The sequence below is a fragment of the Paramormyrops kingsleyae genome, chromosome 5 (genome assembly GCF_048594095.1).
Source record: "Paramormyrops kingsleyae isolate MSU_618 chromosome 5, PKINGS_0.4, whole genome shotgun sequence".
Lineage (NCBI taxonomy): Eukaryota > Metazoa > Chordata > Actinopteri > Osteoglossiformes > Mormyridae > Paramormyrops > Paramormyrops kingsleyae.
Window position 1 is genome coordinate 12,160,266 of NC_132801.1, and position 23,778 is coordinate 12,184,043.

The following is a 23,778-nucleotide window of genomic DNA, read 5'->3' on the forward strand; positions in this document are numbered from 1 at the left end:
GTGTGCGTGAGTGTGCGCTCTGCAATGGACTGGCATCCCATCGAAGGTGTCCCCTTGTGTTGCTCCCAGTGACCCTGTACTGGGTAAATGTTTATGGATTTTCTGGTCGGAGCAAGTTAAGAGCACTAGACACGGCTTCGACAAGCAAAGCTCACTTGACATTTCAGTGTATTTTAGATGCATAGGGTCCATCTCAGTGCGCCCTGAGATGATCTGTCCCATTAAAGTATGGAGCTGAAGCTCCTACTGTATCAGTGATGTGGCCCACACCCACACAGAGCGCTGTTTTGGCATCGCGTTTAAAATATCAAGACCCCGGGTTTCATCAAATGTTACCAATTTGGATTCACTGGATTCAGCTTGGATTATCATCCTGTTCTGAAGTAATCCAAAAAATACACATAGATATATATTATTGTCAAAAACGCAGAATTTCACTTCGCTCCAATATCTGGATACGAAGTGTTTTTGAAGTAGAACATGTGTTTATGTGAGTCATGCAATCAAAATTTATATAAGTATGTTTTCACTTATAAATATTGCAGCCTTGGTTTGCCTGCTGCATCACATTTGCATCTATTCAGACAGACATGACTACTTGCTTTCGCCATCTTTTAATCTCCATGTGTGAGCCCATCTTTAAAAATGCGTTTTATTCTCATTGGGTACTGCCTGTTCAGCCATGGGGATTTTCTGTAGAAGCATCTACAGCATAAATCAAGAATTTCCCCCCTGGGGTAAATAAAACTTTATCTTATCTCCTATCTCATAACCTACTCCATAGGGATAAAAACTATCACTTTAGTCTGACTCAAAACTTCTGTCTCATGCAGACAGAGAACAGTGAAGATACAGATACCCGTATATTATAATTAAACATAAATGGATCAGTGGCTACCCAAGCAGGAGATTACTATTATCACTTTGTGTTTAAACAGTGGTATGCAAATTGCAGGGTGATTAAAAGCCAGCATTTTCAGAGGTTATGTAATCCGCATGTATGTTCTCTGGGTGTTCCCACATGCCAGAGGTCAGGCTTGCTGGTGTGAATCAGCTTGCAAATTACATATTGCAGAATGATGTTTGTAACACTTACTCCATGTAATCATACATCTTACATCTGCTTACCCTAGTAAAGCTATAACTTAGTGTCATTATTCTGATGCTGTTGCGGTGGACATCTCAGGTTGGGCCAAACTTGGGTGACAAACACACACATTCATTTTCCTTATTCCTAACTCCTGGTATTCCTCATTAATCTCACAGTGACTCCGATGTCTGTCTCTGCACCTGAATCTCGCACACTTCTGATCTGATGCTTGTTTCATTGTTGCTCATGCCTCTGTCCCACATAAAGTCCCCGTTCCTCTTGATATGCGGTTCTGTTCTCCACAGTGCCCGGAGCCATTCTTACTCTCGCATTTACAGGACAAAGCCAGCTGTGAACCAAAGCTTTGGAAGTATTTCAAAAGCTCACTTCGAGGAACCAAAAACATCAGATTAATATCAGCAAGACAGTGGTGAGACCAGAGATAGTTGGCATGTAAATAAAGCCTTATCTGGTAGCAAATCAGAATGAATGTCATTGACCAGCAGATTAAACCAGTCTGAAGAACAGGAGTCAAAAACAAGGACAAATACATCTAAATATTGTCAAACTTAAAACCAAGGCATGAAACTCCAGACAGGAGTAATAGTCAGGGACCCCCAGCCAGCTGAAATAAAAAAATGGGAAACTTTGAGTTTACATAAGTTTCCTTGTGCCACCTGTCCAGATGTTATCAGATTTTAGCTTTTGGTTCCTCATACTTCTACTCCTCCTTTTAAAAGTCATGGCCGCGTCTTAAAAATCGACAAACACCCCCCATACCTACACACACACACATACACAGCCCACACACACACACACACACACACACACACATACACAGCCCTCACCTCACCCTGTGCGATATTTCACAACCAACAAATGGCAGTAAAAAAGAGAGAGAACAGCTGAGTTTGTCTTTCGAGCCCATATACCCCCCGCCCCCCGTTTTCCTTGGAGCCTCATAACACATATAACTTTTTATTTGTTATTTTCCTGTTTGTAATTCTGGGGAATCGAAGCACCAAGTTCACAGTTCCATGCCAGTTAGTGTTTACACCCCATCTGGATGGCTTTTTACACTTTAATAGCACCAAGGATTCATGGGCAGCTAGATGAGAATCGCAAACCTGTGATGGAGGGGTCTTTTGTGGGAATATAAATCAGTAGCATGTGTCCAAGCCAGGTCAGAGGTCAAAGGTCAGGGGACTTGTAGCTCACACACAGTACCACACTTGGAAATAGGGTAATGCCATTAGTTAAAACGTATATGAGAGATCAATCAAAATACTCATGTTCTCCCATACGCCAACTCTGGGCCACGAGTGTGTGAGGACCAGCCCCAGCAGGACGGCAGCTGAGCCGGGCTCTGCGCATCTTCAGTACCAGCTTGAGGTTTTTAAATCATTTTTAAGGGAATGGGAAACAAGGCATAGCATTAGCAGTCTGCCGTGGCTGTGGGTCTCGTCTTTCCGTGCACTCTTCTGTGGGTCTCGTCTTTCCGTGCACTCCTCTGTGGGTCTCGTCTTTCCGTGCACTCTTCTGAGGGTCTCGTCTTTCCGTGCACTCTTACGTGGGTCTCGTCTTTCTGTGCACTCCTCAGTGGGTCTCGTCTTTCAGTGCACTCTTACGTGGGTCTCGTCTTTCCGTGCACTCCGCTGTGGGTCTCGTCTTTCTGTGCACTCCTCAGTGGGTCTCGTCTTTCCGTGCACTCTTCTGAGGGTCTCGTCTTTCCGTGCACTCTTACGTGGGTCTCGTCTTTCCGTGCACTCCGCTGTGGGTCTCGTCTTTCCGTGCACTCCTCTGTGGGTCTCGTCTTTCCGTGCACTCTTCTGAGGGTCTCGTCTTTCCGTGCACTCCTCTGTGGGTCTCGTCTTTCCGTGCACTCTTCTGAGGGTCTCGTCTTTCCGTGCACTCTTACGTGGGTCTCGTCTTTCCGTGCACTCCTCAGTGGGTCTCGTCTTTCCGTGCACTCCTCCGTGGGTCTCGTCTTTCCGTGCACTCTTCCGTGGGTCTCGTCTTTCCGTGCACTCTTCCGTGGGTCTCGTCTTTCCGTGCACTCTTCCGTGGGTCTCGTCTTTCCGTGCACTCTTCCGTGGGTCTCGTCTTTCCGTGCACTCTTCCGTGGGTCTCGTCTTTCCGTGCACTCTTCCGTGGGTCTCGTCTTTCCGTGCACTCTTCCGTGGGTCTCGTCTTTCCGTGCACTCATCCGTGGGTCTCGTCTTTCCGTGCACTCTTCCGTGGGTCTCGTCTTTCCGTGCACTCATCCGTGGGTCTCGTCTTTCCGTGCACTCTTCCGTGGGTCTCGTCTTTCCGTGCACTCATCCGTGGGTCTCGTCTTTCCGTGCACTCTTCCGTGGGTCTCGTCTTTCCGTGCACTCATCCGTGGGTCTCGTCTTTCCGTGCACTCTTCCGTGGGTCTTGTCTTTCCATGCACTCTTCCGTGGGTCTCGTCTTTCCGTGGGTTCCGTTGGTTGAAATTGTGTTCTGTATCGATATGCATGGATTATCTGAAGGAATAAAATGTATATTCTATATATTTTCATTCATTATTAGTAGTATGACACAGTGTGACATATTGGTGCATTCCTAATAACTCAGAATTTTGAAAATTTCCAACTTCCTACTCATAAATTACTATAGAACAGCTGAATGGAACTGCGATGCAATTTATGCAAGCGATTGCTGGTGTGTGGTGATTCTCACAGGTGTGCTAGAAAATTAGCACATAGTAAATCATGATGTACGTCTCTTTGGTTTTAGGTAACTATCATTCTCTAAACCCCGAGCCGAAAACCGAAGTGAGCTGGAACCATGCCGTAACCAGTCTCTTCACAGTAGGGATTGGGTACGCCCCGGTTCCTGTAGGCCAGTCGAAAAGCACTAACAGTGAACCTATCTCAATAAGCACTGGGCACCAGGTAGAGGACAAGACATGACAGAGGACAGGACAAATGCAATTATCTCCTAGGGCAATTTACAGATACCAGTTCAACTAACCATATGTTTCTGGACCAATGGAGGAAACCAGACTACCCAGAGAAAACTAACCCAAACTCAAGAAGAACACGCAAACTGGACTCAGAGAAGGGATTCAAGTCCCAGTCCCAGGAGGTGTGAAGATTTCTGCTGTCCATCAGGTCAGTGAGCTCATCCTATATACTATTAACTCCTGATTCAGTCAGCAAGTGAAGAAAAGATGGTGGGCGTATGAAAAGGTGAGATCACTGCTGTCAGTTTCATTGGGCTCTTCATCTGGTGGGCACGCACGGCAGAGCGTTCTAGCGCTTTGTAGACAGCAACCCAGTTTCAGCTGTCAGGGCAGCTGGGAGATGCTATCAGAATCCTGGTGATTTCGCTTTTAACCGTCCATATAATGGGCCGCTGGCAGAACTTTTAAGCAGAGTATTTCTTGTGGGAGTTTAAAGACAGTGTCACCATTATGAGATCCTGATTTCCCACGTTGTTGCATGACGGCTCGAAAATAACGGGATATTTTGATGAATTTTCAACAGCTTTCTAACATTGTTATCACCAGTAAATAAACTGGAACGTTGACTCAATGGTTGTTACTTGCTGCTGCTCCATAGTTAATTCCTTAATATTTGTACATTAATTGCATAAATGCACTGCATTCTGGGATTCTTTTTTCAGACATGTCACATGGCATTTTTTAAGGGCTTGGATTTTTACCCAACAATTTTGAATACATCAAGGTTGCACGGTTCCTCAGTGGATGAGCAACCTGCACTGTTGCCTTCACACCTCCTGCTCTTTGCGTCTGCCTGTTCACCCCCTTGTTAGCACAGGTGTCCTCCTGGTCGTTGGGCTTCTACTCGCAGTCTAAAGACGTACAGTTAGGTGAACTGGAGTCTCTAAATCGCCCGTTATTCCTGAGCGCGTTTATCTATGTGACTGTGTGTCTGCATGTCGGCGTAATGAGGAATAGATGGGTGAATGTAGGCTTTGCATTCACCAGAAAGCCTTTTAGTTTTTATTGTGACGTTGATATTTTTACACATTTTTTCCAAAAAGCATTTAAAAACGATGTATATGTGTATATAAAAGATGTAGAAATTCACCTACTAAAAATTGAGGTGGCATTGGCAAGGGGGGGGTTCAAATGTGATTTTAGAATTTTAGTTGCTGTTAAAATGTGTTAATGTTACATATGACAGCCTGCCGACAACATGGTATGACTTTAGACTCCCTGTCAGCGTGACTCATTAACGCTGTTTGGATGTCCTCTTACTCAGGCACGGCCAATTTATTTCGCTACCAAATTGTGGATGTTAAATTGAGCTAATTACATGCACTTAATACTCTAACTGATCTGAATGATCTGCAATTAACTGACTGTCACCAAACTGAGGACAAGCGAGGAATAAACTGTGTGAAACTTCTGTCTCCAGAGGAAATGAATATCCATCTCCCCTAGAGGGCGCAATTTTCTCTGGTTATTTCGCTTATTTCCCAAATTTGTCTATTGTCCTCCTTTAGGACTTTGAAAACAACTAAGTAGCAGAGATAGATGGTAGATTGTAAGTTTAATTGATTATTGCGATTACATTATTTAATAGTCTGTTTAACCAGTTTTATCTGACATGAAAGGTAATCTTAAAATATTATTACTCATTGTTATTAAATTAGCTCTATCTATCTATCTATCTATCTATCTATCTATCTATCTATCTATCTATACAGAAGCACATTTATCAGAGAAAATTAGGTAAAATAGTTCACTTAGAGTATCTTCACCATCACTCCTTTTAGGGAGTGATTGGTTAAGTTTAAATCTAATTCCACATGAAATATATAGTTAACTAATTGTTTTATTATAGTAATGCTGCTGTGTAACACTGTGGCTCAGCTGATGGTGGTGTCTTCCCCTGCTCCCAAGGTTACATGTCCATGAATGTTTGAAATTTACCACCGGAACCCAGAACGCCCCTCCAATAAGTGTGCTTGTTAAACTGTAAACGTTTTACTTATGCGTGGCGTTGGAGGCAGATTGTTCAAAGACACTGCTTCACTTCAGAACAGCCTGTTGGAATCACGTCTGGCTCATGGTTGGTAGATGACGTGCAATGTTAACACACCCATCCATCCATCCATCATTCAGTTTCTATCCGCTTATCACGATTAGGGTCATGGTGAGCCCGGAGCATCAGCACAGCACAGACACATGGCAAGAATATACCCTGGGCAGGATGCCAGCATTGTAAACATATGTCAATGTAATTAGTAATAAGTGAACAAGACTCATTTAGTATGCGTTTATGCACTGAGGTGAAGGGGGGGGGGGTGCATCCTGAATTAGAAGGGGCTATTCAAACTGTTCGCAGGCGCACTCCACTCTTCCTGTTAGCGGGAGGTTGCAAGGGGCCAAGCATTGTGGCTGAGAACGCTGAGCCGACAGGTGGATGAAGATAATTAAATCAGATGTGGCTCGGAGTTTCTGCTCCAGAGATCAAAGCTGCACTGGGCCCACGGGCATCTGAAAGGACCTGACACAAATGCTTGCTCACACGGCCTGCAGGCAGCACCGGGAGACACGGCCGACTCGGCGACACAGGCGGCTGGGCCCGGAGACAAGATGATGCGCGAAGGTGATGCTTTGTTGTTCCTCCCCCCCTAAGAGCGTGTGCAGATGGCAGGCAAAATGCAGCAGGTAGTCCCCAAAACTCACAGGACTAACTGATAGCATGGGGCAGTGACAGGTCAACCCTTCACCAGCCTGTGTGTGCACCAGCAACCCAAACCTCTGTTAATGAGCAGAACTCCAAACATGCACTGCCCATCTGACATGTATTGTGCATGTTGTCCTTTTTTAAGGCTAGGAAAAATTACTGTACGTCTATTCATATCAGGAGAGAACCACTTTAAGTTAACATGTTAGCTATAAACATGATTGCATGTTCTCAATGAGCCAGACATAAAAAATAAAGCCAAAAAATTATTTAATCTGGATTTTGGACTAAAAGCAAAAAATGGGGATAAGTGCTTAATTAATGTAACAATTAATGTCATAAAGAAACAATGTAGGAAGAAAAGCTCAACAGAGTGTCTTCAAGCCAGTATTTTCAGCAGGACGAGGCAAAAACAGCTACATATGTTTCTAAGCTGTCCAGGACCTTCCAGAGGGATTTAAAAAATAGTGTTGACATTGAAAGACAGCGTTATTTTTTGGTCAGCACAAATGTAATTTTGAGTCATCTTTCACTTTTGGATAGTTTTGTGTATTCAGCTCAACCAGTAAATCTTGCACCGTTATTACAAGGGACCTAATGTAAAGTTTATAGGTAATAGCATTTATCTTAAATAATCATAGCTTAACTGCTCCAGCATAGCCTTTTCTCCTCTTCTTTCATCTCGCAAAGCTCTCTGAATAAGTCAGGTAAAGATCGCCCCCTGGTGGTCAGTAATGAACTATCAACGCTCTGCATGTCTGGGTCATGGAATAATATATTCGGAAATTAAGTTTTGTAGTACGATCCTCTTATAATTGATTATGTCAAATATAATATATCACTTTAAACAGGAGTCTATTTTTACAAACAAAATGTTATTGTGTCCATATAACATTATTATATTTCTCTACCAAATTATCAATGTTAAATTGAGCTATAAAAAAAAATAGAAAATACAAAAAGCTTCTCAAAAAGAAGCCATTCTCACAAAATTCCCAGATCCTCTGTGTGTGTGTGTGTGTGTGTGTGTGTGTGTGTGTGTGTGTGTGTGTGTGTGTGTGTGTGTGTGTGTGTGTGTGTGTGTGTGTGTGTGTGGAGTGATGTGCAGTTTTCTCACTGTGTCATCAAAGCTTTGTCTTGATCCACAAATCCTAGCATTGAAATCTGCTTCACTTTATTATTTCCGGGTTCCCACACTGGATTGGATTAGATTTGAGAGCTCGTGAGTTTCAGACTGCACTGTGTCAGTTTAGATTCGACCATGACTTTAGTAATCTTGTCGGTGACAACCCCTGTGTAATCTGTTTAAGTCCCAACCGGATTGTCTTGTCTGAACTGGGCTTCTAAAACACTGAAAGAGAGGGTGAGGACCTCACTCCCAGCCAAGCCTTCTGCGGCACTAATAAATATTTCATCCAGTGATTCAGAAAAACTTCTTAACTGCTTAGATTTATGTTTATTGTATACATGAGGCCATGAAGGAAAACTGTATCTTTTGTAAGATAAGGATGCGTTTCATTTGTAAGATCAGCTTCAGAGTAGCAGTGAAGACCTTTCCACTCACCTTAATGAAGCAGGATAGAACAGACACTGGAGTGAAGGATGACCATGCGAAGATAAAAGCATTTGTCATTAGAAAAAAAAAACACAGGGAATTGTCTTTGTTGGCAACAATGTAATGAACATTATTGTAGTGATTTATATGTGGATCTCCTATTAATTAACCTAGCAATCATCCTACAGTTTTGCCAGATACATCCATTCATTTGTCTTCTAGCCAGTTATCCTGAAGAGGAGCATAAGGGGGCTTGGGGCCTATCCCAGGAAGCACAGGGCACATGGGTGGGGTACCCCCTGTATGGGATGCCAGTCCATCACAGGGCACATGGGAGGGGTATCCCCTGGGTGCAGTGCCAGGCCACTGAAAGGCACATATATGTAACACTGTGACACAGTGCATCATGGCGATTTAGAGATGCCACTTTCACACAAAGAGTGGTGGTGTTTTTCTGTTAGCTGTTCAGTTTGAACGCATCTTCTAGACTATTATCCATAATTACAACTAGTCTTTGAATTTGTGATGTAGATTGGTCCTGTCACATCGGGACCTGGACCACGCCTCACAGCGGACGCAACCCGGAAGGGAACCGCCGCTTTTAGTTAAAAGGACGGTCCTGGACCAGCAGACTTTGCGAAGTATTGTTGCCATTGTTTACATGTGCCTTGCTGAGCGTTTGATCGTCTATTGTCTCTCTCTCCTGCCCCGCGTATCCTGCCTGCCCTGTCCTCCTTGCCTGTCCTGCCTGCCCGTCCCGGACCTCCTGTCATCCTTCCTCCTGCCTGTTCCTGCCTCCTGTCCTGCCCTGCCCCGTGTCCGGTGTGATCGTGTAGGACTGATCCCCTTGGCTTATGACCCTTCTGCTCCATCCCCGACTACGTCTCCAGTGCTGCCCTTTGGATTTGGTGTTTATCGGTGTCATAATAAACCGGGTGTTTCCCGCATTCTGGGTCCCGACTCTTGTGTCCTGCCTGATCGTGACAGGTACTTTTTTGGTTTCGTTTATACAATGTAATTTTTGATTTTTTTCCCCAGGTAAATGTTCTAATATATTTACTAATTGCTCAAAACAAATGAGCTAGCTAAGCTTAATATGTCTTATTTGCGAGCGACACATCTGTCCACTTGACGTCAGGTTATTGAAGCTGGGGATCAAGAGCATTTCATTGAAAAGTTTTACGGCTGATTGGATAGCTCTCAACTCTCTGACCAAAGCTGCGTTATTGAAACTGCCATTTATTTGGCCTGTTTAATCTAGTTGGAAAATTAAATAGTTCATTAGTTGGTCATTAACTTAACAAAGCACTGGCAGGATGTCCTGGTCTTTGATGTTTTTTGTCCCTGAAATGTAATTTGTGAAGCCTGAAGCTTGAGTTTATGCTCGCTATGCTACAGCCAATTTACTCTCTATTCACAATAGAAGTCCTTTATTGTGCAAGACCTTGACCAGTTTCATTAATGCACTTGAAAGTGTTTCACCACACGGCTGCCGTTTACAGCCCGCCTTTCCCATCCAGGAGCTACGAAAGCTGGTTCTCACAACCCAGCTGGCCTGGAGTCACCAAAGGTACAGGAGAAAGAGTTCTTCCCTCCATTTGACAGTGAAAGACAGAGATCTAACTGGCCTTAGCTAAAAAGAACCCAGATTTCTTTTCATCTTCTTTTAAAATACAATGATGCATAAAAGGTCTTGCGTCTCCTGGTTGAAAATTTCAGATGTCATTTTTGATCAGGCTAATGCTTTGATCCAAATCATGCAAGGACAGGAACCTTGGTGGCACTGTAGTAATGTGAAGCCACCTTAAGTGACTAGTAGCTCTCGGTTGGATTACAGACATACTTCGTTCACTATTACATCATCTGTTACATTAACAGTCAGCCATCATTGCAGTAAACACCAAGAATAGTTAGGTTGTGTGTTCTTACCTAGCGGGAACTGAAGATAAGTCCTGTGCAACAACTGTTCCATTAAAAATCCGCTTGTCTGTGTAGAATCAAGTATTTAGGATTTGAAAATATCTTGAATGGCGTGATCAGTCAGTTATCTGATAAGATGAAATGTGAAAAAGAAGCTTGATGAGACAGAGCAGGTGGCACTCGTGAAGGTAAAAGGGTGAATGAAACAGGACCCAACTTTAAAGAGGAGTGGGACATCGGAGTTCCTTTCTTACTTTCTTTTTTTTAAAACTTATGAAACGATAAATAAAAATAGGCTTTTTTCTGTTGTAGATGTGGCGAGGACAGAAATGATATAAAAAAAATAAACACACACACACACACACGCACGCACGGTGGTGGCATTCCAGAAGGGACAGAAAGTGTCAGAGCTGCTGAGGGCTCGGACGGAACATGTGCCGGTTCTAACCGCGGGAGGCGTACAGCCTAAGTACATTTCGGGAAGGTGCCCATTTCCACACGGCGTCCGCAAACATCCGCCGGCGGAAAAGAAAAACAAAAAACAAAAACAAAAAAAAGGGTAAAATATTAACTGCTGGATAGAGGTGTCTGCGGAGCAAGAAAATACAATAAAATAATGAGATCATGCTAGTAAACTGTTGGGAGGGGTGGGGGGGGGATGTACATAATATATATCTCAAAAAAAAAATCAAAGGGAACAGCTGAAGATGGTTGAGGCGAGACCAACATGCAGCCATTTGCAGGGCCGGGCTGCAGTCAGACGCGAGGGGAAGGTCTGTCTGCTTACAGAGACACAGCGGGACCAAATAATACAAATGAGATGTTAATATATTACAGAAGGCAGCGCAAAAGGACGTGAAGCGTTCATGCTCTGAAGCACAAAACCCCACTTAAAAAATAGAAAAAAAACAACAAGCTGGCAAAAGAGCTTTTAGGAGAGAGAAAAAAAACAGCATCGCAAACCCCCATATCCACACATTTCAAATGAGCTTTCAAAATTCTCATAATGATGAATTTACTCACGGTATTAATTATAAACACTCTGCCCCCTTCCCCATAATAAAATAAACAGCCCTATTTGATCAGTGAGTCCAGCTGGGATTTTTTACAACAAATGAAAGACTGAGCAGCTGGGAATCGCATTAATGATGATGTCAGTCGCTAAAAATATTTTTGATTTTAACTACAATAACAAACACGATTCCTGAACTGCCTATTAAACAATATATATATATATATATATATATATATAATGAATTGTCTAAATACACATTTAAAAGTAAAACTCAATATTATGAGGACAGAGGGCCTAAAGCGTTAATTAATCAGAAAGCGCGTTACGTAACATCACACTCTTAGCTGATAGCTGTGGTCGCATAGTACGCTACATTGAGGCTGAGGTTCAGCGCCATGAACAGAACGTTCTCCACCTTTCCGCCTCCTGCAATATTTATATAAAGGCGAATTTGCACTTCAAGGTGACGCCAGGCATAGATTTCGTCATGTGTGTAGAAGGGTTTCAGAAAGAACAGCTCCCCCTCGGCACCTCCCCACCCCACCGAACATGACTCTGTGTGACTCTGCATCACTCAGAGTCCGATCCCCCGGAACTGCCTCCGCCCCAGGGTGTCTTCATAACCCATGAATTCATAGCGCCGCGTGTGTAACGTGTGGACAGCTATGTCTCCGTGAAGCACACATGATGAAGAGGGAGGACCCCTACGCGGCAAGCGGCCAACGCACATCACCTTACGGGCTCTTGAAGTCCTCGATAAAAATAAAGTGTAAATTAAGCAAACAAACAAAAAAAACATCACGTTTCTCGCACCACCAGCCTCTCCCTGCAACACATACATATTCCACACAACCTGTCAGCTACAAATCACATGGACAGATTACATTACAGACCAAAGAGTAATTGCTTCACCCATAATGCTCATCGTAATACTTAGAGTGCTGTACTCCCATACGGCACTTATCGCTGTTATGTTCAGTGCCAGTGTTTGTGACTAAACTCTGCCTGACATTCCTCTTTAATTATGATGAAACCCCAACTATTCCTGCGAGCACATCATTAGACAGGATGCATTCCTTGCTGTCAGAGACAGAGCAAGGGAATCACTGTAATAGATTACAAGGCGATGCTTTATGGCTCTTTATTACAGATTTATGTGTCACATTAAATTAAACTGGCGTTCTGAGCATCAACCGAAGGCACATTTCATATAATATTTGCATACTTACACAACAGACAGCGAACTGAGACTGTATTTGTATATAATTAGCAGTACACTTGCAATAAGACAGCACCATTTTTCAGATTGGGTGTTTGATAGTGCAGAGTGGTCTTCCAGGTGGGCCACAAGGTTCAGAATATTATATAGTATTTGAGGTTCAGGAATAGCAGTCCATGCTTGGTCCAGCCCAGGCTCATCTGTGTTATACTGACATCTTGTGACTTCTTTGGGTAACCGGGATGTGAGTAGACCCTCAGACCACAGCAGGGCTTTTTATATAGCACATTTTATCAAACTTTATTTATAAAAAACAGGCAAGTCAATTTGATTATTTGATTTTTCATTGCTACATGTGTCACACACAATGCATATTGTGTATTCACATTTGCATAAATTTCAATTTACAAAATTGCTTCCCCGGGCCGCACAGAGAACACGATGGGAAAATTCTGAATGTGTTACTGGGTCCTTGAAGTAAACAGACTGGAAATGGGAAATTCAGAGACACCAGTTCACCCAAATACTGACATCCCATCCATGCTGGTCCCTACTCTGCCTGGGGTAGTACTCTGCCAGTACTCAACTGGTTGATTGAAACAAAATGGTTTGGATTTTTACTTTCTGCACCTGAAAGGTCCGCCTCCGAGGCCATAGGGAAAGCCAGTGTTCTATCGCATCTCCCAAAATAAAGCAGTATCTTTCATAATGGCTGAAAAGCTAATGTATGAATAAGTAGGTGAAGGAATATGAAAGGTACAGAGTGCAAGGCTTTTAAATACTGAGAAAATGTTCATTTACTGGGTGCATTACAAGAAACAATGAATCATCGACACAGTAGCTGTGTTCCAGTAAACAGACCAAAATTCCACTTACCAGAAATCCTGTCATGCCATTTCAAAGTCCAAAAAAATCAATCTCGGAAAACAAAGGTTTGTTCAAGAACTAATCAGTTTGCAGACTATACATACTTATCTCTGATATTTACCGCGTCTCGTTTAGTTACTAGGTGCTTCCTGAATCAATAATATTTGTGATCCTGAATGAATCATTATTTTTGGCCCACTGAAGTTGTGTCACTGACAGGGAAGGATTTGGGCTTGGTCTTCTGTTGACATCTGTCTTCTCGTTTTTGCACTAGGCGTCTGTGTATCTGTAGTGCTCTATGCCATAGACCTTGATTTGATACTAAGTCAGTTAAACAGATCAAAGTCTCACCTTGTCTGATTTAAAGTTTTTACACTCGGTTAATTTGTTTTCTAAACTGTGCCTATAGTTTCTTGAGCAGTGACAATAAATAGTAAAATTTTTATGGCCGATATCCATCCGCCCATTTTCTGTGCTTCCTTGTCCTATGCAGGGCACAGGAGTCCGAAACCAGTCCCCCAAGCTACCAACATGGGCGATATCAGGATTCTAAAACCGTTGTTGTTTGTCTAGGAAGGAGTGGCCAATCGTATCCAGAAAGGGCCAGTGTGTGTGTCGGTTTTCGCTGCAGCTGCCTAATTAGGTTACTAATTAGAGGACTGATTGGCTGAAGGGTCCTCACACCTGGGTTTGAACAGCCGACCTAAAGGTTACCCCAAAAACCTGCATACACACCGGCCCTTAGTGGATTGGAATTGGCCAATGCTGGCCTAGGAATATTGTACTGTAGAAAAGAAAATTGAGTTAATTTGGTCTGCATTGTGACTAAAACTTGAAGAGTGCAAAACTTTGAATCAATTTGAACAATACAGGTCCTTGTTTTTGTGAAAAGTTAAGTCTTTCCCATCCTCACGGTACGATGCCTCATCAGGGAGAGGCGGCCGGCGGCAATGACACGGCTTCAAACTGGCCGGAAGAATCCAGGGCGAAAACCATGTCAATACCATCTCCAAGAAAACCAGCGTGAACAGTGAAGCGGTGCCACATGACGGGGGCCTCAGGTTGGAATGTGCTCAGTATGCTGGCGTTTATGGTGCCCGGATCTGCGCCTTTAAAACATCCAATTACTGGTGCAACCGTGCCAAAAAAAACAAAGACATCAGAGTCTGCAGAGGGAGGATCACCACCAAGACGTGGGGTTTATGGAGTGAGAGGCAAGGGAAGCTGGATGTGGTGGAGCTGGAAATGGATCACTTACAGTACATGCCATATTCTTATTATTCTAATATTACGCTTATATGGACTACATTAGGATACTTTCAGTCAAGCAAACAGACCATTCGCCATTCAGGAAATGGACAACAATGAAAAAATGTTCTGACTTTCACAGTCAAGAAGGACTTTGCAAATACTGAAATCAGTTCAATTTTTTATGACAATTACAGCCTTATTCCCCAGCAAGTGAAGCATCACAAAGAAGAAATCACAAAGACTTATGACCAGAGGTGGACATTCAGGTCCAGAAAGTAAAAATCCAAACCCGGATTTTGTTTCAACCAAGCAGTTGAGTATGAAGAGTCACAGTCATAGAGTACTCAGCTGGTTGGTTGAAACAAAATCCTGGTTTGGATTTTTACTTTCTGGACCTGAAATGTCCGCCTCTGTTTATGACTAAGTCATGACCAGGCTGAAATAGACAGGAAATGCAAACAAGATTCCTGGTGATTGTAAACTAGAAGCAGAAAACGTGAAGGTGAGACAAACGGTGTGGACTCAGCATAATGAGAGACGCTGGACTGGAAGACGACAAGGGTGGACACATATATATCGTTAAAGAAGAGAGAGAAAAGATGGAGCATAAGGATCTGCAGTTAAATGTAGATGTTGAAAGTTATGGAAGCTTTTGCCTGCTTGAAACGATCAATAACAACAAAGGGTCCAGGAGTGGAGATGTCGCAGTCTGGCTGGGAGCAACGAGGAAAAAAAAGTCAAATGTATCAAAAATACTGACATCTCTAAGAACAAAGATCAAAACTCCACAGAATATGGTATTTCGGTGACTCTTCATGGATGTGAAAGCTGGACAATGAAGAAACAGGACTCCTTTGAACTTTGGTGTTGGCTAAGACTTTTAAGAAGACCGTGGACAGCAGGACAGACAAATGGTTTCTAGAACACATCAAGCCTGAACTTTCACTTTAATGACAAATAACCAGAAGGTGTCTTATTTTGGGCATCTTATGAGAGGACCCAGTGCACTGGAATACATCATAAAAGTTAGAGGTAAAATAGGACTCGGACTACCAGCAACAAGGTGCATGCACTCGATTGTCAGAACAATAACCCTGGCTTTTGAAAGCCCAACGACCTCAAAAGAAGACAATGTTCTGGAGAAACGCCATATATAGCCACTAGGAGTCAACATCAACTTAATGGCAACAAATGATAATTAGCTCATACCAATTTAAAATTTAATATTTTTTTCAGAGAAGATAATTCCTTCTTAAATTGTGCTCTCGTTCAGCACTATGTCACAAGGAAATATTATTTATATTTTAAAATAGTAAATAGCAATAAAATCCATCCATCCATTTCATTCTGACTTATCTAGTCCAGGGTCATGGAGAGCCTGCAATCTACTGTATGTCATGATGCAGAAGACTCAGATGGGACGCCAGGCCATTGTAAAACCGGCATGAGAATTTCTTAGCGGGCTGTACGACTGTAATGCATGTCACTATGATTGCTAGAAGAACTAAAATAACAGATACATCGTCTTTTTGTTCTTTTTATTGCTTTTAAAGTAACAAATGGTAATAGTGTGAATCAAACTTTACAGAATAATATAATAGATTTTAATATATTAAAATCAATACACATTATGTGCATCGGTGCACACAGAGTAGAGCAGTAAGCTGTGCAGGGAAATAACGTTTTAGTAATAAACAGATCATTCCTTCATTTTTGGTGATATTTAAAGTTGTTAGAACAAAGACTAAGTACACATCTTTATTTCTGATGGAAGCTTTTTGGAATACAGGTTATATTGAATACCGGATGGTTCTAGAAAGAAAAGAAAAAATATAAATGTTTTTGTGTATTAAGTATCACATATAATGTATTGTCATTGGGGTGCATAATATAAGCAAAAATGAGTGATTTGCAAAACGTATTGATCGCATACATGTATTTTGGCTGAGTCTGGTGGGCCTTACCTTGAAAGCACTCGGGAATGGCTGCAGTGCCATCGACGCACTGCATGGGCACTGGATAACCGCAGTTCTTTTCCTCGTTTTTGCAGTACACGGCTAATCGCTCACCGTGCAGTATTTTGTTCGGTTTCAAGTCCTCGATCCATATTTTCCTTCCGTCGTAAAATATCCGGCCTCGTGTAATGCCAATTCTGCAAGGGGCTGAAATAGAACAGGACTTCCGGTACATTTTTATTTCTTGTGTAAGGTGTAATATTACCCGCAACTCAATCATAGAGCTTATTTTTTCATACAGTCATTGAATTATTCAGGTTGTGCTCCATTTGCCAAGTCTGCTTTCCTGCATGCCGCGTAATGACCACCTAACCTTACCTCTGCAAACGGGTAGGGAGGACCATTTTCCCGTTTTTTCGCACTCGATTTCCGTGGGTCCATCGAGGATGTAGTCTATGTTGCAGCCATATTTTACTCTTTCTTTATAGCCGTGCTCCTTCATTATTGCGAAGGAAATGAATCCGTTATCGAGTCTGGGTGGCACTGGACATGTAACAACTGAAAAAGCGAGGGACAAGGGAACGAGGGGACATTACAAGGAACACGGGTGGGCGGGTCATGACCACTGCAGTTGCATAAGCTCTGTTCATACTATGTTTAAATAAAAAAGACAAGGAAAAAGAATTGTTCGATGGATGGATGGATGGATGGATGGATTGATAGGTACATGCATGCATGCATGCATAGACAGATGGAAATGTGACGCTCATTAATGTGCTCTATACAGTAGTATAGTGAGTAGGTCACCTAGTGCTTAAAAAGCTAAACTGGGGTCTTGATGAAGCTCCCATTGACCCTGCAGGATCCTCTCGCAGTACTGCATGGGGCTGGGGCCCCATCTCACCCACCTTACAATCCACTGGAGGTCATGCGATCACGCATGTCACTGTACTTACGGTGGCATTCTGGCATTTCAGTCCAGTTCCCACTGGCAGTGCAGGAGCCTCTCACATTGCCTAAGAGTGCAAACGGCGGCATACACTCGTAGGTCACGCCGTCGCCAAACACCGTAGTGTTGCCTTGGAATGGCTTGGAATAGATGATTTTGCCGTGCTTTGGTATCTCTGGCAGACCACAGGTTACAGCTGGTTTGGGTAGGGGAACAGTTGGTGAAGATGGAAAAGTCACTCAGAATTGGCAGGTGCTGTAGCTGTTATTTGTACAGTAAGACACCGATTCTCAGCGCAAACTGTATTTTCACATATTTGTAGAATCAAACTTAAATTTGAGGCTTTGTTGAGTTGTTGGCTTTATTGATCGCCGCACGCATACAGTATGTAACCTGTTGAAGGTGGAGGTTCTTACCTTCACAGAAAGGCGGGGGTTCGCTCCATGTACCATCTGCCAAACACTCACTCATGTTAGCTCCGTGCTGAACGTACCTGCGACACGTAACATGCTTTTCATGCTGGAAGATCTCATGTCAACTATGATGAGTGTTAACAAACTGCACATGCATACCATGTATACTGATTTGGTTTGGAAAGTCCCGTTGATTGCGGAGTAAGGAGCTCACTACCAACCTAATTTCCTGATCAGGAGAATGACATGGGAGAAGCCCAAGAATTCAGTAGAATGTTGATAAATGTCAAATTGGTTTCTAGTGCTGTGTTTATTGTTTGCTGTCGTTATGGCATGCCGATGATTATTGTAGGCTGACATAACACATTGTGTCCATTGAATGTGTCCCTTACCCATCATGGCATGTGTAGTTAATAATGCTCCTGAATTTGATGTCAGTCACTTCAACATCTCCATGCTGCAGACGTTCAGGCACAGAACACCACTTGGCTGCATGAAGAAATATCAGATTTTTTGTAAGCAGGACAGTACATAACAGTAATACTTTTTGTTGTGCATGGAGAGCAATAAGGGTCTCACGTTCACACTTGAGTGTGGGGTTGGTCCATTTCCCACTGGCAGTGCAGATGACTCTTCGTGAGCCTTTACTGGGTGTATGTCCGGGCTTACAGGACAGGAACACCTCTGCCCCAACTTCATACACTCGCTGAAAACCAGCTGGGTCCATCTCATCGCTTAAAGGGGGCCGGCCACACACTGCAAGCACATTGAAGCACATGTTTCTAAAGAACATCCAGACGTTTTCGTTCCCTTTAAGCTGTGCCAAAATTTTTCATACACCACAAGAATTCATTCATCAATTTGTGCAGTTCAACAATTAAGAGCAAAATTACTTTGGTTTGCACAAGTAATGATGGCTAAAATACACTCATGGTAACAGAAAAAATAAAGTCAGAACATTAAATATATAACTCAGGACAGAAATGTCTGCTTGCTCCCTTGTGCTACATCTCTGACAAGAGACTGTGATTCTGAATGGTAAATGCTAACTGCTAAAGGGTACCTTTTCCTGCGTCCGCCGGCATGTACGTGGAGAGCTGACATAGCAGCAACAAAAGAAGGTTCCGGAGCATCTCTGTGTGAGGTACAGCGGACACTTTCCTCATAAAACAGCGAGTAAGGACATACATAAGAGCTCATATCAGCTCAGTGTCTGTAGAGCTGTGCTGAGTATACAGAGATAACAGCTAATGATGTCACAGAATTAGGCAACATTTGAAAGCCCTGATCCAAACAAGGGATTCTGCAAAATGTCAGCCTTCGCAAGATGGACGTTGTGATTCACCAACTGCAATATACATTTTTGTCATGCATACTGACGAATTGGAGTATGGGGTTTGGTTTTAAATCACACTCTTCTTGCCTGTAATTTAGCAGTCCAGCTTGATTGAGAGGAACATGTCACAAGGAATTATTTAATTATATACGCATGTTCATTGCACACGCAGATGTGAGCAGGCCTTTATGTAGTGAAAACAGAGCAAACAGTACATGACAGGAAGTTCAAGTAATACACTCTTGCCGTTAAAATAAATCATTACTGGAGCTTTGTGTGATTATACAGAGAGAAAAATTTCCACCTATAAAAATCCCAGTGTGATATTAGTTTATCTCACTTGTAAAAGTCCAGGGTCCAAAAAGGAGCATATTTACTCACAGTTCAAAGGCAACTTTCAATAAATACAACTGAAGCAACACACTTTTGATATATTTGTTTAGTAATAAAAATATACCTGGAACATAAATGAAGAGGAAAACATCAGAAGTATGAACAACATTAAATATATTTAGTTATGGAATTTACAGTGTAAGCTTTCCTGTTTAGGTCCAAGCCAGGAGAACAGTTCCTGTACTTAGCAAATTATTATTTAAAAACGTTTTTTTATGCCTATATATGTAATAGCAGAAATTTAAACATTCTAAATCCAGGAAATGTAAACTGTTACATAAGGGTCAACCTCTCGTTTGATCTTAATTTAATTTTAGTGTTATCCACCAATGGTTTTTGTTTAAATGTTATACATGATATATGAATGTGTTTGATGCGAAAGCAACACATTAATCATTTTTAGCTTGTCTTTGTTGGTTCTGCCTATCGGTGAGTATGATCTTCTCAGAGTGGGGCCACTAATCTCATCACATTGATCATATCCCAGTTACTCTGAGAAGGACAGTGAGTTCCTCTTAGCTGCATGAGAAACACTGGTCATCATAATAGATTGCATTGTTACCGGTCTTTGTCTTTTCAGGGTGTGATATGACTATTATGCTGCATGAATGAATTGTGACATCTTTGACCTAAGTATTCATTTCATTATTAATATTTTTGTCCTTTTATCTTTAATGTTGTACTATTATTACTCGAATCATTCTTACTTTTTTTTTCTTTAACTTGACTTCTGTTCTCCTTCCAGAACCTGGAATCAATTTGGGTATTGGACCTCGGTCAATGCCCAAACACAGACAAGGCATTTGAATGTTTTTTTTTGACTGTTTTCTGCGCTGTATGAAGAGATAGCCTTATCACGCAGTCTGAATCACAAGCCCTGAACGGAATCAGCTGGAGGCCACAGAGAGGGCTGAGCTCACACACCTGTGGTGGAAATCAAATTAACAGCACCTATATGCACAAAAGGGCATTGTTAGCAGGCAGCCGACTGTAAGTAAACTGCAGCAGAAGTTTTGAACAATTACACACAAGCTTGGCCATAAACTGGAGATCTGGTTGGGGGCGGTGGGGGGGGGGGGGGGTTTGGCAGAGAAACTGAAAGCTTCCTGCATTGTTTTGAAAAAATGGGACACCTCCATTCCTCGCCTCTTTGAGATCTCCCCTCTCTGTTTCATTCCTACACCAAAGTGCTATACATCTAATCACAAATCAGTGATCAACGTATACTGTACACACAAACCAACAGCTTGATGTCATGCTGCATCACCTGGACAATCAGTCTCTGGTTCAGTGGCTGCATTCCAGGTTAAGTCTTGTGAACCCCCTTGACTGAAATTTGCCCTAGTGTACTCTCTGTACACTAATGATGACACTTCCAGAAACCCGACTGTCAAAATGCTAAATTTTACAGATGACACCACCCTTGGTGATGAGACGGTAATGAGGAAACGTGGTGAAAGGAGACAGACTGTCTTGCAACCTGGTGCACCAACTATAACCTGGAGCTCAACACCTTCAAAACAGTGGAAATAATAACTGACTTTTGCAAATCCCCCTCCTTTGCATCTCTCCTGCTAAAAATCAATGGTGCAGCCATCAAGGTGGAGGAGTCCTTCAAATTATGGGCACCGCCATCCCCTACACATTCAAATGGGAGGAGAATGTGACAACCGCAAGGAAGAAAGCACTGCTGCGCATATATTTCTTGAAACGACCGAGGGGGGGAAGACCCACTGTCACCTGACTCATTCCGGTACATATGCGTAGAACCATTATTGGAAGCAGAGCCTCATCCTCCGTCACTGTCTGTCGTGGCACTGCATCTGCCTGCTTCAAAGGCGAAACTCAGCACGTTATCAAATCCGCAGAGTAAGCCATTAGCTTGCAGACTCCCCTCCACCGAACAACCAGAACAATTCTAGAGTAAGGAAGAGTGTTGACAAGCTTGTTGCTGACCCTCTCCCTACCCAGGACACCACCTGTTCCAAGGACTCACTTCAGGAAATTGCTACAGATAAATCAAAACCAGAACAAACAAAAATTTGGACAGCTTCTCTCCCAGAGTTCCTGTCTTCCTGATAACCCCAAAACAATTACTTTCTACATGCTTCCTGCCAATTATTAGATACTCCTGGAATGCTCTTATTGCTGAAACTAGAATTCACGCATTATTACTCGCGATCAGCTTGTTTACATTGCTGATATTGCATTACAAATTCATCCTTTATCCAGTTACGCATTGTGCATGTTTCATTCCCTGTCAAATGTATAAATTCCCAATGTAGTCAGCAAGTAAACCTGACTCTGAGATAGTATCTTTTGTCAGCTCCAGGGCATGTATGACAGACAGTGGAAAACAATACTGTAATAATTAAGTTATAAACAGCATCACATTTTAGAACAGAAGGCAATTAAGATGGTGCCATTTTAAAAATGACCATGAAAATCCAAACAAGAACGGACAAAAAAAAAAAAACTCCACTTAATGATTTAGGGGGGAAATTACCTTTGATGTCTTAGGCTCAGCTCCTGACTAAGCTAAAATTAACTTAACTATGATTTCTTTTGTCTGCAAACCCTTGGCACCAAAAAAGGAATGTGAATTAATCAATGCAACAAATGAATTTCCTCATGAAAACATCTACCCATCCTCACTTATATACACACATGCCAGTTTTTTTAGGTACACCTGCTCAGTAATGTAAATAACCTTTGCCTCCACACAGTGAGTCAAGTATCTGCAGCCGAATACAAACAGCAGGCGCACAGACAGGGGCAAGAGGTCCAACGCACTGTTCAGCTGAGCATCAGAAAGGCTCAGATAGCTGATCCAATTGATTTTGAACCAGGTGTGATTGCTGATGCCAGATGTGGTTGTTCCATAATCTCAGAAACTGCCATCATCCTGGAATTTTCGCACACTATCATGTGTACACTTTACAGAGAGGGGCGTGAGCCACAAAAATCACCCAGTAAATGCATTTCTGTGCCTGAGAACACCCCGTTAATGAGTGAGGTCACAGGAGAACAGCCAGGCGCGTGGAAGCCAGTCGACACAGTTGGTGGGACTATTGCTTGACACCTTTAGCGTTAGGGGTTTGAATACCACCGCTGTTCTGGGCAAGATCCAGGCTAACTGTATTCAGGCGGAAACAACAATGCGTTGACGGGAGGGGGCGCAAAAATATCGTCTGCTTCGTGTTCTGCAAAGGCTAAATCCAGCCGTGTGTGTGTGTGTGCAATTTCTCCTCATGTCACAAGGGATTTCTGCAGTCCAAAGACATCCAGTATGGATAATTAGTGCTGATAAGGTGTCCGTAGAGTATGACTGAGTGTTCCCTGCCATAGACTCTCATCCTGACCCCCCCCCCCCCCCCCCCCCCGTAACCCTAAACAGCATAAAGGGTTGGAAGGTTTAGAGGGTGGATGAAAAAAAACTAAAAATAGACATTTTAAGGAGAAACTTTAAGGAGTCCCTGATAATAGGAATCAACACTGGTAGTAAACATGGGCAGATTGAGAAACATTATAACAAATTAGTAATTCGTGTTTATGACAGAAGGAATATTAAAACATATAAGTTTTATGTAAGGCATTTTCAACTTAATATTTTTTTCGCCATCGAAAAAAACTCGACATCGTTCTTATACTTAACCACCAGGCGTCGCTATGAGGCTACTGGAAAATTAGGCAGGACCGCGTGTGCATTGGTTTGTGTTCAACTTCTGTCAACAATACATAGCAGTTTTATAAACTGTTCTACATTTAAAAAAAAATAATTCAGTTCAACAAGCAAGAATAATGGCTTCTGGGTGATTAACGACGTCTAAGGATAAATCGTTGCATTACTTATCTACATGAATACATGCCTTGTCTGGCATGAGAAATATACTCTTTCTTTACCGTGGTTCTCTAAAACCAGAACCAGGGAGTAATCCGGCGTTCTGTGGAGAGGAAAATGCAGAAGTACGGATTTGGTGAATGATGGTTAGACTCTGTAGCTGCGGCTCTATTTGCTGTTACGCGCTTCTTCCATAGGGTGGCGCACGTGTCCTCCGGGTTCCATCAGGGACCGACCGTATCCCTCCCACGGGAGAAGCGGTGGCGCTGACGTCACCCGGAGTGAAA

At 42.6% G+C, this 23,778-nt stretch overlaps 1 protein-coding gene across 3 annotated transcripts; it reads right to left on the bottom strand.

The window, feature by feature from the left end:
- Positions 1–16,125: 16,125 nt before the first annotated feature.
- LOC111848664 (beta-2-glycoprotein 1) lies at positions 16,126–23,718 on the bottom strand. Of its 3 annotated transcripts, none has more exons than XM_023820878.2 (9): positions 23,554–23,718; positions 18,985–19,077; positions 18,501–18,677; positions 18,314–18,410; positions 17,925–18,001; positions 17,516–17,704; positions 16,938–17,117; positions 16,569–16,766; positions 16,126–16,416 (listed from the first exon to the last, which is right to left on the bottom strand). In XM_023820878.2, exons 2-9 carry the CDS (start codon positions 19,052–19,054, stop codon positions 16,349–16,351), a joined length of 1,056 nt encoding a protein of 351 aa, XP_023676646.1. In that variant the 5' UTR covers positions 19,055–19,077; positions 23,554–23,718; the 3' UTR covers positions 16,126–16,348. The 3 variants fall into 3 exon arrangements, with proteins under 3 accessions (XP_023676646.1, XP_023676651.1, XP_023676639.1); XM_023820883.2 differs by lacking the exon at positions 23,554–23,718 and adding an exon at positions 23,306–23,448 and having other exon boundaries at positions 18,985–19,056; XM_023820871.2 differs by lacking the exon at positions 23,554–23,718 and having other exon boundaries at positions 18,985–19,482.
- Positions 23,719–23,778: the final 60 nt, after the last annotated feature.

Excerpts from the sequence above, each read along its gene's own strand:
- LOC111848664 (XM_023820871.2), bottom strand. The coding sequence starts at position 19,111 with ATGTATGTCCTTACTCGCTGTTTTATGAGGAAAGTGTCCGCTGTACCT. Across the intron at positions 18,678-18,984 it reads GCCGGCGGACGCAGGAAAAG|TGTGTGGCCGGCCCCCTTTA; the intron begins GTACCCTTTAGC and ends ATGTGCTTGCAG. Across the intron at positions 16,417-16,568 it reads CATTCCCGAGTGCTTTCAAG|AACCATCCGGTATTCAATAT; the intron begins GTAAGGCCCACC and ends TTTTCTTTCTAG.